Here is an 18,434-nt window from a genome sequence, read left to right as displayed (position 1 = left end):
ATGAAAACTAAAACTCAATGAGCTATGCATCTAACTTAAGAAGTCAGACAAAGAACGGAACCCAAAGAGAATAGCAAAAAATAAAAAGCAGAAATTAATGAACAGAAAACAAAGAAACAATGGAGAGGATCAACAAAGGCGGGAAATGACAACCAAGAAGAAAGTATTTTTAAAAATTTAAATCTGGTTTTGAAATTTTATTCTCCAAGAAGCCTTTGTATTATACAGCAATTTTACTACTTTTTAGAAATAGATGCTGGAATGTGAGTGGATTCATTTAGCTGAGTGGTTCCTATGCTGGTAATAACTTGGGGGAGGGGACAGAAGAAGCATCATTAGAATTCTGGAACTTGGGGCTGGCCCCGTGGCCGAGTGGTTAAGTTCTAGCGCTCTGCTTCGGTGACCCAGGGTTTCCCCAGTTCAAATCCTGGGCGCGGACACAGCACTGCTCATTAAGCCACGCTGAGGGAGCATCCCACATGCCACAACTGGAAGGACATACAACTAAAAATACACAACTATGTACCAGGGGGCTTTGGGAGAAAAGAAAATCCTGAAAAAAAAAAAAGAATTCTGGAACTTCTAACTACAGTCTACAAACTGGGTAGGCAGAAACCCAGGCTATCTTAACAGAGATATATGCTTATGATGTACAAGAAAACCTTGAATACTGTATTGTAAATGACAGTTATCCTCTTGACAGGTTCACATGCCCCAAAATTATCTTCGTTGTATACTCTATTCCTAGCACAGGGTCTAACATTTGCTAATGTTAGGTACTTGCATTTTTGTGAACTATTCTATTGAAATACATTAGATATCCTTTCTGTAAGTAAGTGGGGTACAAGGTAAGAAATACATACATATAAAAAATACATTTAAATAATTAAGGATTATTTCGTAGTCTGTCATACACTGATAATAAGTCTGAATGACTGATACCACTTTTAAGCCATCAGCAGAGAAGTTACACAGCAACATCAGCAATAAAAGTCTGACCACTCTAAGCAAATTCTCCTCTATCTGCTCAGCAATATGTTCATTGATGCATTGATGAGTAAGCGGAAAAGATTAATGAAAGCCAACAAATCCTTTGGGATATTGCCAGGAAGGTACCAATTCTATCAAGCTCCAGGGAAAAATAGTGTAGCCTTAGTTAAGTCCTTGTTGCTTGCCCAGTGCGTGGCATTGAAAGGGTGTTCAATAAGTCTAGTGAAGGAACAAATACTCCAACTGTTTCAATAAAGGTAAGAAACTTTAACACCTGGTAGTTTCACCATCAGCTTACCTTTGAAATATTTCATGTTATAGTACTTACTGTTGTACAGCAAACTGTTAAGATAGCAAGGAGAAACATTTTGAAACTTTTCTGAGGGTTTACCTCTAGATTGCTCCAAACTAAACTAGCACATTGTGCGCTGAATTGAAAACTCTCTTTAGCCTTTTAGTTACCAAAGGTAGTGTCAAAACAGCCCGAGAAAACGCCAATATTAACCCGAATTTTTTAAAATCTGGGAAAATGGGAAAGCAATTTACATGCATTCTTTACTAATGATATATGGAAGTTAATTCAAGTAATATTTCTCTTCCTTTTCTACCACTCACAAAAGCACTAAGCATATCTTTTAAACTGACAGAAATATTTTAGTTGAGAGCTCTGCTGGAGTTAGTCTCCTCCAAGACATCTTACTAACTCAATTTGATGACTCTTCTAATAAAATCTCTAGAAAACCTGCTATTGAGATCTTTTAAAAAAAAAATTTAACAGCCATCTATATACAAAAATATAAACATACACATGCCTGTATTGTCATTCAGCTTTCCTACCACTACCATGGTCTACTCCTCTCTGTAAGTGCAGTACTAGCTGTGCCGTTTGTATTGGAATAGTTCTTTGGCAATAGTTTTAACCAAAAAGTTCCAAGAAAAATTCATTCAACCAACATTCTCTGAACAACGCCAGGCAGGATGCTAGGTGCTATGAGAGAAAAGATGAATAAAAGAGGTCCCTGAGCTTAAGATACTCACAACGAAAATAGAATTATCTGTTTTATGTGTCCACAGGCCTCTTCTCACCCCCAGGACCAAAGTGCATGCTTGTCTTAGTTTAGCGTTATTCAAACTGGAATTCACAGACGATAGATCCGTGAGGCCTCTGTCAAAAATTTTTCAACGTTTTGTTTTCACTTAAGTGATAATCTAACAGAAAAATATAAGCATATTCTAGGGTATCTGAATTGCCATATCTAATTAGTGCTATGTGATTTCTGTGTCTGAGCTCTCATTTATGACAGAGACTCAGCAGTACTACTCCAAATGTCCAGGATAATGAGAAAACAGAGCTGAATTTAAAATGTAAACGACCTATCTACAACTCTAGAGTTAAATGACCACATAGCTTACTTTTAAAAAGGAAAACTGAGTCATCAAACGGCCTGGGGGGGCTAACTTGCCATACTCAAAAAGCTCCTGCACTTTAAAAACTGCTATCATATTCTCAATACGTTGGAAATTTAGTTTCAGCAAAATAACATGCCACACTGAATTAATAATTTAGACTGGTTTTATTTGTTATTTAATTTGTTTTAGTTTTAAGAGCGGTATAAAAGAGATAGGAATATTCACTTATTTTTATGTTTGCACTTGTTTAATTAATATTCCAATAAAAAATAGTAGTCTAGGGGCTGGCCCAGGGCTCATGGGTTCATATCCCCAGTGTGGACCTACATCACTCATCAAGCCATGCTGTGGTGGTGTCCCACGTACAAAATAAACGATGACTGGCACAAACGTTAGCTCAGCAACAATCTTCCTCAACCAAAAAGAAGAAGTCTGGCAACAGATGTTAGCTCAGGGCCAATCTTCTTCACCAAAAAAACCCCCCAAAAAAACAAAAACCAATCTGTATAATAAATATTAAAAAAAAAAAAAAGTGGTCTAAACAGCTTTCTTCTCTTAACAAGGGTGCACATGCTACTCGGGTAGAGAAATAGTAACTTAGCTCTTAACTTCATTCAGGGCTCATCTCTTTAGCTTAATTTTTCAGAGGCAACAGACTAACGTACCACAAAACCGTAAAAGTATTTTAGCTGAATACTTTGGCTTTAATTGAAAGGTCAACTGGGTATACAGACAATAACTCAACTTTTTAGGTCATCTAACTATTATTCCAAATAGCAGAAACAGGTGATTTGGCCCATAGGAACACACTAGTGACTCTGCACATTTTCCTCATGTTTAGGGATGGTATCCATGCTACAGGCACTTAACATCTACAGCCAATCCTTAATTCAAGAAGGGACATTATATTACTAACACACTTTGGTATTAATGACAGCAGCCCTAAAACCAAAGGACCTGAATTAAACTTTTAATAGACAAAATGTTCCAGATATCCTTAACATTAGGAGACTGTTAATTAGGCTGTTCCAAGTAAAACCATTTACACTGTAGAAATCAACAGTTTACACTTTGGCAACATACTAACAAATCTCATAAAAGAAAATTACATAGCACACTATATTGTAGATCAGAAGTCAAACCTGAGGTTGATCTCAGTGTTGAAAAGACAGCATAGGCATGAGTTTGTTGTTTTTCTGGGTTCCTCAGTTTCAAGCAATAATGAACACCACGATAAATAGTTGACAACAAATAAATGATATTTAATATTATGGTGAAGACTATAATTCTTAAACTATATATATTTTTTGCCCCAAAAGTTCACTTTTTTGCAGAGTGTGAAAAATATCCAACATAGTTTTCATTGGAATATTCCCGAATAATGCGGTAACATGGCCTATTATTTATGTTATTGCTTTTTTTTCCCAGTCACTTTACAAGTAATACTATAATAGAACCATCCAACTCAGGAAAAGTTAACAAGGTTAAGAACATATGGAAAGGGTTTAGAACACTAATCAAACTTCCAACCTCACAAGCACCATGGGTGCAACATTAAGCAGAAGCCCTTACAAAATCCAAGCATTAGACCAAATCCTGTTTATAATGATCCCGTCTTGACTTTTTAAGAGAAAGCGTTGGTAACTCTCCATAAACAATTTAGGAAACAAGATATCATGGACCTGTGTACTTTGCAGGCCAGCCACAAGTACCCAGGAGGGTAGGGCAGCAGAAATAACTATGGTGGAAAGGACAAGCACTAGCCTAGAGAAAACCTAAGGCCTTTATATTCGTAATTTGAATCACACTGATTCATGGGCATATTCCCTACATCAGAAAGACATTACAAGTCAGTTTACAAAATATTTCTATGTTTCCACGAAAAACCTGATCAACTAAGTTGGTAAAAATGTTTCAATTCCGACCTTTCGATTTTTAATCAAGTACCATATGCGAATCCCAGCCGCTCCCTTTTCTGAGCACACACTGCACTAAATGTTGTCAATCACCCACGTCCTTGAAGCCTCACAGGCACCACACGAAGCAAGTACTGTTATTCTTGTTTCACAGAGGAGGAGACTGGAGCCTAGAGAGCTCATAAGTGACCAAGGTTACATGGCTAAGAAGGACTGGAAGTGAAATTGCAACCCAGGTCCCGCCTCACTGCCCAAACCCGAGACACCGCCCCTGGAGTACAGCACGCAGACAATACAAGCAGCTGGAGAGTTCGTTCGTACAAGGAGAAATCAAACTTCCTAACAGAGAGGAGCCCACAGGAAACCTTAGGGTCCATGCATAAGGACTGAGTCCTCGGCTTTTACGTATGTTTAAGTGGTTCAGGGAAGACGCGACACCACGGAGCGTTCGATAATGCACGTTTCAGGAAGGACGTGGACACCGTTCAGCCCGCCACCACGCTGGCGCCAAGCCCCAGGGCTCGTGCGGGAGGCCGGGGCGCACCGGCACCAGCAGCGCTCCGCCCCGGGCGCGCCCTCCGCACGCGGCCCCAGCAGGCCGCCCGCCAGGCCCGGCCCGCGGCGCGACGGCGCTCAGCCTCCCGGCTCCCCGGGCCCGGGGCCCGCGCCCACTCACCTTCTGCTCCTCCGCGGAGGCTGCCTCGGGGACGTCCGCGGACATACTGCTCCCTCTGCAGACGAGACGCCGGGGAAAGATGCGATTACCGGGGGCCAAGGCCGCCCGGCCGCCTCAGGCCCGCCCGCCCCCGCCCTCCGAGCGCCCGCCCGGGCCGCCTCCGCCCGCGAAAACGGCCCCCGCCTTGTGACGACACGGAGTCTCCCGACGCTCGGCGGGCGGCGACAGCGACCCGCCGCCGCCGGCCGCCCCTCCCGCGCCGCGCCGCGCCCCTGCCTACCTTCCCCCGCTTCTCCGGCTCTGCGACGCCGAAGCACTTCCTTTTTTCCTTCAAAGGTCGCGGCTCGCGCCTCACCTCACATCCGTCTGCCGAGTGCTTCCTGGGAATTGTAGTTTCTAAGTGGAGCCGCCCTCTCCCCGCCCGTCCCTCCCTCTTCTGGTCCCTTCTGTTCCAGGAGCTTAATTTCCACTTCCCCCTAGTCGCCTGGGCCCGCTCCCCGATCTGCAGCCACACAGGCTTCCTTTTGGGCGCTCCAAAGCTCTGTGCTGCTCCCTCCACAGGTCTCTTCCCCCCTCTGCTTCGCCTGCTTAACCCTGATCATCTTTCACAACCCCAATCCTCTGTTACTGTCTCAGCAAAGCTTTTCCTGAGCCCCTACCCTAGGTTAAATCCACCTCTTAAATGCTGTCACGTCTCTGCGCTGCTCCCCAACCACGCATACTGTATCATTAGAAGTAAGTGTTGCACTTACTTTATTAATATCACCTTTCCTGCTCAGATAAGCCACCTCAGGGCAGGGACCTTGTCCTTATTTGCTTATATTTCACTCCCAGAGCCTGGCGTTTCCTAGATATTCAATAAATATCTGACAAAGGAATTCAACTTCCATTCGTCTACTCCCAGGGATCCACTCCCACGCTTTACTGAAACTGCTGGCACCAAACTCCTCTGATGACTTTTTTGAAGAAGAAGAAGATTAGCTCTGAGCTAACATCTGCAGCCAATCCTCCTCTTTTTTGCTGAGGAAGACTGGCCCTGAGCTAACATCATGCCCATCTTCCTCTACTTTATATGTGGGATGCCTACCACAGCATGGCTTGACAAGTAGTGCATACGTCCACACCCGTGATCCGAACCGGGAACCCTGGGCAGAACATGGGAACTTAACTGCTGCTCCACAGCAGGGGCCCCCAATGACTTTCTTAATTGCCAAGTCTGAGGCTTGACATTTAATCCTCATTCTACTTGAAATTCGAAGAGCTACGGGCAATTCATGGTGGTTCCAATGAAGTGTCTCTCAGAAACTTGGAAATAAGATTGCCCTCTAAGAGTTAAACTAGTAAAAAGCAACAGGCAATGAATGTAATTCTGTGGGAATTTGGAAACCATCAAAACACAACCAAGGTGTCTGGGTAGAATTTCAGACAGGAAGAACTGTATTGTGGTTGCAACTTGAAAAACAGTTATACTACACTCTTTTTCGAGAAAGGAAGGGGTCTAGGGGTTTGCTGGCAAGAAAGTATTTAAAATACAAGGTTTCAAGAGGCCAACTCTGACGAGGATCTCCCTTGAGAGTGCCTTAACCTGGGCCTGCTGAGAAACTTCGTAAGATCAACTAAGTGTTCTCATTCCATACTAAGTAACCTACTGAAAGTTTGCCTTCCCTTTATGCAGGAAAGTTTATCTTCCCTTTATAGGGAGAAAGGAGAATGCACTAGTTAGACTAACTGGAGTATCTAATAGTTGTATTTTTATTAATAAATTGGCATTCTGGTATCTATCCTATATCAATGTATTTGTGAGCTTGGGTTAAAATCTAATAGACACACGTATAGAAAATCAGTATATGTGAGCTTGGATCAAGAGAATCTGCTCCTGGAAGACAGTGACACTTGAATGAGGGCAGGTTTGGATTTCTGGGAGGCAGACTTTGGTCAACGGAGAATTCACAAAGGCAAATGTCTCATTGTGGGGACCTGTCTGGGCAACCATCCTTCCCCAAGTAACACCCTCTGCATCATCAACTACGTACCTTAATGTTTAAAACTGCACACTGGCCACCAACACCCTGTTTCTCAAAATTTTCTTCTCTTCATCTCTAGGATACTACTCTCTCAGTCTCTCCTACTCCTCTGGCCATTCCTTAAGAATGGGAGGATTCTAACAATTCTGTCCTTCGATCCCCTCCTCTTGTAGTTTTGCACTCTCCGAGAGAGCACTTCCACCCTCATAGCTTCAAATGTCATCTATATTCTAGATCAGCGCTGACCAACAGACCTTTGTGATGATGGAAATATTCTGTATCTGTGCTATCCAATACAGTAGCCACTAGCCGCATATGACTGTTGAACATTTGAAATGTGACTAGTGCAACTGAGGAACTCAATTTTTAACTTCATTTAATTTTAATTTAAAGAGATTCTCCTTAGGTCTGGGGCAAAGTCCAAGAACTGATGTTTAACCAAAGCTCCCTGTGGTAATTCTGATGCACTCAAGTATAAAAGATTTTTCGGGCTTAGAACTTGGTAGGTGTATAAAAGCTTTAAAAAGATTGGGGGTCTTTTTGAGGTTTAGGTGCTCCAGCCTAAGAATTTTTTTTTTTGGAGGAAGATTAGCCCTCAGCTAACTGCTGCCAATCCTCCTCTTTTTGCTGAGGAAGATTGGCCCTGAGCTAACATCCATGCCCATCTTCCTCTATTTTCTATGTGGGACGCCTACCACAGCATGGCTTGCCAAGTGGTGCCATGTCTGCACCCGGGATCTGAACCGGCAAACCCCGGGCCGCTGAAGCGGGACATGTGCACTTAACCGCTGTGCCACCAGGCCGGCCCCCAACTCAAGAATTTTTAGGAGTGAGTAAAGGAGATGAGATAATGTCCCACCCCAACCATTCTTGAAACAGCTGAGAAAGCCCACCTGCATCATTGCCAATATTGTGGCAAATATCAAGAACAGAATACATTTTTAGTGAAAGGGAGAGATAGGAAGAGATTGGAAGATCAACTCAGGGAAAGCAAGTGAGATAGAGAGTGCCGAAAACCCTGAGGATAAATGGTGACTTCTGTGAGCAAAGCACAGGGAACTCTACCTGAATAAGCAGGTCAGGTAACTGTAAAGAGAGCAGTTCTAGCAACTTGAGTGTTGGAAGTGGAACGGAGAAAGTGGAAGATGCCACTTCTCTAGGGACTTAGTGAGAAGAGAGAACTTTACATAAACTGAAAAGGTTAGAACAGGAAAATTTTGAATGAATTAAAAAGAAAAATAAACAGCGGGGTCTGAAAGAGACTTTTAAAACTTACCTTTAAAAATCTCATATTTACCACAATGTATTCCTAAAACTTCCCTCAACTATTTGCATGCCTTCTGATAGTATACAAAGTTGAATGGCCTCTGAGTTGCTTTAGAACATTTCTTCCTAGTCTGTGTTTTAATGTCTTTTTTCCCTCTAATAATTAATAGGCATTGCCTTATTATATATCTCCACTCAGAGCAAATTACCAACTTTATTTCCAAGAATATTGATGCAAATTATATTTTAATGCCAGGCCACAATTACTAGTGGAAAAAAGGATGAAAAAAGAGGCAAAATGCCAGTGTGGAAGAGTGCAAAAGACATAGATTTGAATCCTGGCTCTTCCACTTACTGACAGCGTGACCTTGGGCAAGCTCTTCAAGCCTCCTTTTCTTTCATTGTAGAATATACTCATACTCTCTCTGAAGTAGGGCTTTAAGTATTAAAAAAGATATAAATTCCTTACAGAGCCTGGCACATAGTAGGCATTCATACGTTCTCTTCCTCCTCCCACAGTGTCCAAGTTTAAGACTTTTATCTCCCACAGATAATCCATGACGGGGTAGAATGGGCCGATTCCAATGCCACACAGCGAAGGTCTTAGGGATTGAGAGTGAATTCCTACCCTCATGAAAAGCCTACTTCCCGTCTGGACTGATCCTGTGTCCCTAAGTCTAGCAGGGCATATGGAATGTTATACGCCAAAATCTTAACAGCTACAGCCTCTGTAAAGTGACAGCTAGAAGGGCAGACAGAGGGAGGGACTCTCACATTTACTTTATAATGTAGTATGAAAATGTTTTCATGATAAACATGCATTACCTAAATTTTAAAAATTAAATTTAAAAGAGAATCACTGCTTTATTCACAAAACTAATGAGGGAAGAGTAGGGATCCCAAGGATGAAGTCTGTGGAGAAATTTTTCCCTTTCTTTAGCCCTCTGTTGGGTACCTTCCAGCCAGTGCCCATTTCCTCACGAATATTTTTCATTCTCATATGATAAGAAAACTTCCAAAAACTTTCTGCAGGTTATTTCTGACCTGGAGTTCCTTTTTAAAGGAAGTTATCAGTTACGACTCACTTTCTTAGTCTGCCAGCCCTCAGTGAGTGAGGAGATCTCTATTATCTACCACAGGTATCACTGTTGATTGTCCCCTGGTATCTTTACCTGCATGCTAACAGTCTAGTGACATATCTGTGAATATGAAGAGGAGCAATATAGGAGGTCTCAGCCTGTGACAAAAGAAGGGTAGAAAAAGAATCAGTGCAATAGAGACAGGAGCAGGGCAAGTAAGAGACGACAGGTGCTGGGTGACTATATTTCACTGGGAAAACAACAAAGGCAAAAAAGTCCCTAAGATTTAGAGGAACAAAAAAATGCTTAGAAAGATGGAAAACCATGCACTAGAAAGAATTCTGGAAAGATCACAGTGTGGTATCCATGTAAAAAGATACCCGCATACAACATACATCACTGATTTTTGGATTACTGGAGAGGTCAAAGAAGCAATAACTTTTTTTCATTTTTTTAAAAAAAAGCATTCTGATGTTTTAACTACGTGGTGTTTTCCAAGTTTTAAGTAAAATTATCAATATTGACTTTTGTTAAATGTATAAGTGGTTCTGGATACATGCATCGAAATACTTATTCCCAGAATTTGAGGCAGAATTTAAGAAGAGAAGGCACATTAACGATACTCTCACTCCATTTTCTCAATCACACAGACCCAGGAAGGGGTGAGGATTCCTGGAGTCAGCCCCATCGGGTGCCATGAGAGCTGGGGCTACCATCCAAAGCTTTCGGGTCCCAGTCCCATGTTTCCACACAGCCCGAGATTAAGAACAAATCTTCATATAAACTTGTGCCACTGAAAACCATTTTTTTTGTTTGGTTTTATGAAATATAATAGTCTTTTCTCTTTTAGCGGGTATTTTAAAAGAAACTTCTAAGAGGCGTCTTGCTGGCCACCCCAGAGCCTGCAGTCACACACTTCATCACCTGTCCAGATGCTCTTGAATAGTCTATCCATCAGCTGGGTCCAAGTTAAAGACTCGCTTCTCCCAAACTCCAGACTGCTCACCTGGTTCTACGCTCCCAGGTCTCCTGGGTCTGGCCTACTTGAGGGGTATGTATTTTCTAACTTGTACTCACAGCCTTGTCCCAGCATCTCCAGTGTTTGTGCCTTGTTTTCTGATCTACTGTTGCCCACTGTCCCTGCACAAACATCTAAAGACATTCTTCTTTCCAAGGGGGTTGGAGACAAGGCTTTTGAAATGCTCCGTCAAGTTCCCTTGCTCGGTGGTTTTCCCAGTTGCCAAATGCCGTCTATTGTGACCTTGACAAAGAAAGCGATAAACTGGGACAAGTTTCAAGACATCTTCCCCCTCCTCTTGGCAACTGTAAAGCTAGAATAGAAACTGCCTGATGGATACCAGAAATTCACTCAATCACATAAATGTCTCGTCTAAAAATAAAAGCCGAATACACGTTTCTTAGTTTTTTGCATATATTTACAATATAAATACTAATTTGTTTTCAAATTACATATTCTTTTAACAATTTGCAAAAGTTATCTAGCATGGGACAGCAATTTAATGTAGAGCCTCTGTAGTAGTGATTAAGGAAAAATAGAACTGTTTGGGGGATAAGGGATTCTAGAAAGAAAATGAATGGGCATGATGATCTGAACGTGCCAAGGGAATATGAAGCAGCCTGGTCTGCACTGCACTGCCGACACAGCGTGTTAAAGGACAGCTATGTGAGACAGCAACCTAGATGGGGCAGTGTAAAAACTAAACTTGGGAAATATAAAAAGTATACATGCTTGCATAGTGCGTTAATCTTAAAGAAGCTCAACATTTCATTCTTATTTTCAATAACTTAAATGAATAGTACTTAAAACACATCACACAAAATTAAAGACTTGTGCATATATTTCAGAGTTCAACATTAATGTCAAAAATACATAGTATGATTTTACATAGGATTTGTGCTACATTAGAACACTAGAGACAAACATCACTTGAGTATTAAGGAAACATTAAATATTAAATAACTGAGAAATAAAATGTGTAAACACTAATCTAACTGGGGGCAGGGGGCGGTTTGCTATTGCAACATGTCCAATGAAGTGGTTTCAACAGTACAAAAAGGATTAGGACATGAGTGTTTCCAGTCTACTTGGAATATGTGGATCTCATTCCAGGAATCCTTTAATAAAAACTGGTCCAGGATAACAGGAGAGGGTCCACTCTCCTGGTTGTTAATTTGGTACACTCCATTCTATGATAATTTTTACTTTCAAATTGGGTACTGAGCAAATACTTTAAATTGTCACTCCTTATCAACATCTTGGTGAAAACTGAGGGTTTGTTGGCGATTCAGTGTACGATTTGAGTTCATATGCAGCACCGCTATCAACTTCCATTGACTTTCTAGAGAACAGGAGCCGTACATCTCTGTGGAGGTAGATCTTTCCAGATTTAGAACTCTGGAACCTAAACAAACAAAAAGGTACATCGTTTCAGGGAATGAGTCTTTAAAACAAACAACCTGAGAAAGTAAATTATGAAAGCAGGAAGAATTAATCTTGCTACAATATTAACAGTAACTCATTAACAAGATATTTAAGGTCTTATACTGCCTATTTAAGTGCCTCTGCCTTACTATTCCCTAAACACTCCACACTCCCCTCCCTCTTACAGTGCCAGAGATGCTTCTTCCTGTGAACATGGGTTTCACATGCAATCCTACTTTTCATCCCTGACCCCACAGCATGCGCACCCTTCCTCATCTACACCGTCAAGTTTCAGTTCACATCAGCCAATTATACTACACTTGGGCTTTGCAGCCCTAGCATCTTCTAGCTGCACAGACTGACCCATTTCATGCAACTTGCACTCCCATAATTTTGAGTAGATTAGCATGGATTCCACACTTGAAAAGTGACCACAGAAAATAATTAAGTTTTGAGGACAATCATAGGATGAGAAAGGACTGCTATCATCAGTAGTGGCTAGCTAAATAAAATCATTAAAAATCAAGAGAAAAGTTAGCAGTGAAATGAAAAGTTATCAAAACTGAATATGGAACTGTTTCTGTCCCCTGCTAATATCTACAGCATAATACAGGGGGCTGGAGTCTTCAACTGTACAAACTTATCTGGCATAGAGTTAAACACACCTTGCAGTGCTAATTTCTCTGTTTTCCCCTCGGCATCGCAGAAATACTCTCTGGGTTTGTGGATTTTATTCCTAAATTAGCTGAAAGATCTGGTGGTCAGTTGTATAAATGAAAGCAGACCTCTGACTGGCTCACTCTTCTGTTCTTGCTGAAGTTTTTCCCCTTCTCAATCTGAAGGAGAACAAGGTGAGCTTTGGGAAGCATACCGTAACTCCCAAAGAGGTTTCTTTACAGCACCCAAAGTATCTAATCATTATATGGGAATCATAAAAGCAGATTTTTACTTTGGTGAATCTTGGTTACACATGGTTAAGGGTCGTTAAACTTCAAGAGGAATGGTGCCAAACGGATGTTTAGAGGGTTGAATCTTCCTAGGTTGGGCTGGGAGCTATTCTTATAGTCTGCTGTTTCATACCATTTCTCTTTTAAAGTCTTCCAAGTCTGTTTTTGGTAGACTTTTCATTCCCACAATCTGTGTCACATTCCCCACGAGGTCATATCAGGCAGTGTAAAGTTGGTTTTAAATACATTGTGCTGGTTCAACATGTCCTTAGGATGCAGAACACCAGGCAGAAGACCCCAAGGTAACAGCACCCATTAGGCAGTGCTACGGGGGCATCTAATTAACTTAACAGACTTTTTCAATATGGGACTTGAGTGTACAGCTCACTCCTTATTCAATCCAGACCACCACTGCAAGGCAGATCTATGGAAAGAGAGCTGGCGGTTACCATCAGTAACCAATTAAAGAGGTCCTCTGCCTGGGCCCTGGATGAAAGGTGCTTCCTCCTGATGAACAGGGCTCCTTGGAGTAAGGAGTTAGGCTAAGATGAATTACTATCACTGATGTGACTGAGGACTTGCTGTGAAAGGCACCAGAAAATTATTAGGAACAGAGTTACAGACAAAAGGCTATTGAGCGCTCTCTTACTCAAATGACTTGCTTGTTGATCCTGAGAGCTACAATAGGATTTCAGGGCTGAAACCTTACCCCAGGATGCTGGCAACTTGGACCTCAAGGGCAAACAAATGATTTCTCACAACGTAGAGCTGTAGAGCTGTGAGCTGGGTAGTAAAAGTTAGAGGAAAAGATAGTTCTGATGGAATCACTACACTACAAGCTCTCTGAGAACAGAGATTTTGTCACCGCTATTTCCCTAGTGCCTGGAAGCATGCCTGACACATAAATATTTGTTGAATGAATGAACGAACTTCCCTGTCCTACACAGCAGCCACTAGCCACACGTGGCTATCGAGAACTTGAAATGTGGCTAGTTCAAGTTCAGTTGTGCTGTTAGTGTAAAATACATACTTGAATTCAAGGATTTAGTACAACAAAACAATGTAAAATATCTCATTGATAATTTTTATATTGATTATATACTCAAATTATAACATTTGGATATATTGGGTTAAATAAAATGTATTGGTTTTTCCTGTTTCTTATTACTTTGTTATGTGTCTGCTAGAAAATATAGAACCACATATATGGCTCATATTACAATTCTATCGGACAGCATTGGTTTAGAAAATGTATTTCACTACCCCAGATATATCAGCATTTGTTTTGATATAAAACATTTTACATTACACAGCTATAAATTCTAGTAACAATGACTGCAGGAAGATGTGCCGTGTGTTTTCTGCCTCTTGGCACATCACCAAGAGTTTCTGAGCTAAGCAAAGTCCAAGGAGCACCGGTCTAGTTAGAGTGACAGTTTTTTAAAATAAGCTAAAACTTTTAGGATTGTTCTTTTTCTTCCCCTAAGACTGGCACCTGAGCTAACATCTGTTGCTATTCTTCTATTTTTTTTTTCTTCTTCTCCCCAAAGCCCCCCGTACACAGTTGTATGTTCTAGTTGTGAGTGCCTCTGGTTGTGCTATGTGGGATGCCGCCTCCGCACAGCCTGATGAGCGGGACCACGTGCACCTGGGATCCGAACCGGCAAAACCCTGGGCCACCGAAGCAGAGTGTGCAAACTTAACCACTTGGCCATAGGGCTGGCCCCTAGAATTGTTCTTCTAAACTAATGTATTTTCACATTCACTCGAAACATTACCTCAGATGTATGAGGTAGCGTAATAACCGTTCTTCTGTATGTCGGATGTTCTCTTTATTAACACTTCTCTTCATTTCTTGTTTAACAGGTACAGAAAAAGTTCTTTGTCGTAGGAATGTCTGATGATTGGCTGGCATATCTCGTAAGTCATATATCACAACAAACATCTTCACCACAGTCTTATTAGGATTAAATAAGGTCTGAAGAAACAATACAGAAATGATTCTTTAAAAACAGTGATTTGTTGATTTGACTCAAAATGATTGTGCCAATATTAAAATAGGTTTTTTAATAATAAGGTAATCCCAGTGGATATGTCAGTTTTGGGACTAAAGTTAATAAAATTTCAGAAGTTTATGGAATAATATCCAATATTTTAAAAAACAGTTCAATTAAATTTTTTATTTCACAATAATCCTGTAACAAATCAAAATCTTTAGTCACAAATTTCATATTAATAATAGCCAATAAACCTTTATTCCTTGTTCAGATTTTAAGAAATAGTTCCACTACATTAAGCAAAATACACTTTTACTGGGTTAAAACATTCAGTTCAATTATTTCAAACATTAACTTCATTAAAGTGTATCAATTGCAAAGTTCTCAAAATAGAATTTTAATTTTCCTCACATTTTAATGATGAAGAGAATTTTTTAAAAATAAAAGCTTGGTAAAAGTAGACTTTTGGTATTTTAGGTACATATGGTTGTGTAAAATTAAAAATATTTTCTCAAAAAAGAGATCTTTTCCTACTTGGAATATTTTCCAAGTTTAGAAAATACAGTTCATTATTATTAGTTACAAAGATGGCTAAGTAAAATTTCAAAAACTGCAGTGACACTAGACTTTTTTTAATCATCAATATCATAATAGACCAAACTATGTATCCTTAGTGAAGGCTAAATTAAATTGATACTTGGCTATGAATAATCCAAGGAATATTATTTTTAAAAGTATTCATTTTTAAACAAAATCCCAAGCTGCTGATCTGACTTTAACCAAATTACCAACACATCAATAGGTAACTTGGTGCCCATGCTTTCAGAAGCTCATCCGTGGCACTGGACATCACTCACTGAATCAAAATGAGAAATATATCAATATTATGATCCACTTTTTGAAATCTAGTGAGTCTTAAAAGATTAAGGCTAATACATTCAACAACCGCAACAACTAGCAAGCCAGGAGTTCAAACCATGTTTACACATAATTAAACTATAGAAGGAATGAAAGACATACCCAAAACTCAGATTTAAAATTAACCATTAAAGTTGGCAGTCCTCAAACAAGAGGTGAATGTGCTGCCTCTGGGTTTACGCCTCATTATTATGACAAGTGACAGTTAGCTTTCCAGTGACCCACACTTACTCATGAGCTACACAGCCAGAGGCAAGAGAATACAAGATCATCACTCTTTTAGTTCAAGAAATCCATTCAACATAAAAATCTTACTTTAATATGTAGTTATTCTTCCTCAATAAAATTTATATAAATGTATATATGGCAACATACACACACATCGATATTGCATAGTACTGTGTTTCATTCCTGTGTGATGTGAAGTAAACAAACGTGCAGACTCCTTGCTGTACTGGACAATGGTCATGAGTCAAAGTGGTCTGGCCAAGCACTGATCACACTGAGGCCGAAGGTCATAAAACGGCTTGTTGAATTAGACTAGATACTGAGTGTATCTAGAACTCGGGTAGACTTTTTTTTTTTTAATTTCAGCTTTATTGAGGTATAATTGACAAATATCAGCTAAACTCTTTTCAGTCTGCAAGAGCCAACTCTGTAATAGACTTCTGGGCTTGCGGGATTATCCTGGGTCCGACTTGGAGATGAACTCAGTCACAAACTGGCCTTGATATCAAATTATTCTTCTGAGAACTCTAGACCAAGGATGACGAAGGATTGCTCTGGGCTAGAAGAATTCTCCTGAGCCTAAACTAGATCAACACCCAGACCAAAAGGAAAGACGTCTTCTCTACCCTGACACATGTCAGACTACATTTCTGATTTGTATAACTAACTCCTTAGATCAATTTTAGAAATTATTACACTAGGGGCGATGTAATTTTGCTTCCCAAGTTTCCTGCCAAAGCAATACTAACATTTGGGGTCTCCTTTTAAATAGGTCAATCTAAACCTAGCTTATTAGATGAAATAGAAGGCACTGGTAATGCTAGGCTCTAATTACATTGAAAATAGCTCTATTTAAGTTATGTAAACTGTCATATACTATTTCTCTAAAGCATTCACCTTGATTAGCTTATTAATGCTTTCCTTTTATGGAGGTCCCCAAATGGTCATTCCTGGGGCAGAGCAGGGAAACTCCAAACAAAGCTGCAGCCCCACTGTTACTTACCAAAGTTGTTGCAGCAGCAGTAGCAGGAGAAAGGGCTAAGTTCTATATGTATGTGAGAGAATGATTATTGCAATTGTAGGCTATAAAACACATACCACTTGTATTGTTCCTGAAGGAGGTACTCGATAACCCCTTTTACCAAGGGACTCTAAAGTAATCACACCCTTGAAATAAAAGAAGACAAATTGAGTACAAACTGACATATATGTATATAAAGACTAAAATAAGAATAATATATCATGTAATTACTAAGATTTCACAACGTATGAAAAAACATTCATTAATTCTATTGAATTAATAGGGAAACATTCTATGAGTATGAAATAGTGACAGGCCCACCCGTAAGGAAATAATTTGCTGTTCTTCCTGGAGATGCTGCAATAAATAATATAATATAATATAATATAAAATAATATAATATAATAATATATAAGATCAATAGCCATACTGCTTGAAATTTCTACTATGATATAAGATACAGAAGGAAGAAGTTCCTTAACTAAAAAGGAAATAAAGGGAGATGATAGGATTATTCCCTTGTATCATGTGGGAGAAGGGAAATGAAGAGGTAAAACAATTTATTGGTTTTAAGTCAGTGAGTTAAGTTATATAAATGGATTTTGACTAGAGACAGACCAGCATCATCAGCATCACCTGTGAACTTGTTAGAAATGCAGAATTTCTGGTTTCTCCCCAGACCTAGCAAATCGAATCTGCATTTCAACAAGATTCGTACATTAAAGTTTGAGCAGCACTGCTGCATTATAAAAGTAGTTTCTGAGAAGGATGTTCCCATCACTGCAGAAGTCCAAACAATGGGAAACAAGTTTGGAAGGGAAGCTAAGATCGACTATGTGAGAGTTTCTCAATAACCAGGATGACCAAATGACTACAGGTGGTGACTGTAACACTTAATTCTTCAATAGCTTTAAGACACAAAGCCTGGTTCAGTTGTTTTAACTGGGCTAAGAGTTTTCTTTTGAGTAGTTAGTTCGTTAAGTAGAGCGCTTGCATGCTCTACATTTTATATCCCATCATTTTATGCTGTACATGCCAAAACATGTCACACTTATGTAAAAGTAAATATAAAACAGGAGCATCCCATTAGGCAACATCTCTGTTGGGTCTGACAGACAGAGCAGGGTTGCAAATAAAAAGTAGTGGACAAAGGTAAAAGGGAGAACCAGACTCCGACATGGGAATACCCCAATTCCAAGTGAACAGCGCTTGACCCGACTATTAAATCAACAAATTAACATTGGGAAATGTTCATGGAAATGGGCCCTGAAAAGACATATGTGGTTCTTAACAAATCTGACATATCACATGGGCATTTAAAGCATGAAAACAGCATATTAACAAACTGCATCCCTAACCAAAACAACAATGAAGTTTGAACAATTTCTCTCTTACAATCTGCTCTATATGAAGAATGCTATGGTATAGGATGCCCCTCTTCTTCCTAGTTCCAGAAAGAAAAAGTCAACTATATCTAAATAGTAGTTACCTTTATAGTCACATTGCTATAGGCAATACA

At 40.0% G+C, this 18,434-nt stretch overlaps 2 protein-coding genes across 45 annotated transcripts in view; both read right to left on the bottom strand.

Moving 5' to 3' along the window:
* ARPP19 (cAMP regulated phosphoprotein 19) overlaps positions 1–5,910 on the bottom strand; it is a 30,184-nt gene extending 24,274 nt beyond the window's left edge. For 3 of the 8 annotated variants that reach the window (XR_011440663.1, XR_011440689.1, XM_070273272.1), the window contains exons 1-2: positions 5,273–5,367; positions 4,993–5,047 (exon numbers count right to left, since the gene is read on the bottom strand). Coding sequence is in view for 4 of the 8 variants with exons in the window: in XM_070273272.1 (XP_070129373.1) it covers positions 4,993–5,037 (45 nt within the window). In the remaining 4 variants the exon portion in view is untranslated. 8 annotated transcript variants of the gene reach the window in all.
* Positions 5,911–10,775: 4,865 nt separating this feature from the next.
* ATOSA (atos homolog A) overlaps positions 10,776–18,434 on the bottom strand; it is a 109,382-nt gene continuing 101,723 nt past the window's right edge. For 23 of the 37 annotated variants that reach the window (XM_023617203.2, XM_023617199.2, XM_070271151.1 and 20 more), the window contains 3 exons: positions 16,993–17,061; positions 14,530–14,729; positions 10,776–11,784 (listed from right to left, as the gene is read on the bottom strand). In XM_023617203.2, coding sequence (XP_023472971.1) covers positions 11,631–11,784; positions 14,530–14,729; positions 16,993–17,061 — 423 coding nt within the window. In that variant the 3' untranslated portion in view covers positions 10,776–11,630. Of the gene's footprint in view, positions 11,785–12,469; positions 12,641–14,529; positions 14,730–16,897; positions 17,062–18,434 lie in introns of all 37 variants that reach the window. The other 14 variants (XR_011440040.1, XR_011440045.1, XR_011440039.1 and 11 more) reach the window with 4 other exon arrangements.

The sequence above is a fragment of the Equus caballus genome, chromosome 1, assembly GCF_041296265.1.
Source record: "Equus caballus isolate H_3958 breed thoroughbred chromosome 1, TB-T2T, whole genome shotgun sequence".
NCBI lineage: Eukaryota > Metazoa > Chordata > Mammalia > Perissodactyla > Equidae > Equus > Equus caballus.
The sequence above is the reverse complement of the archived record's forward strand: the minus strand, read 5'-3'. Positions and strand labels throughout refer to the sequence as shown.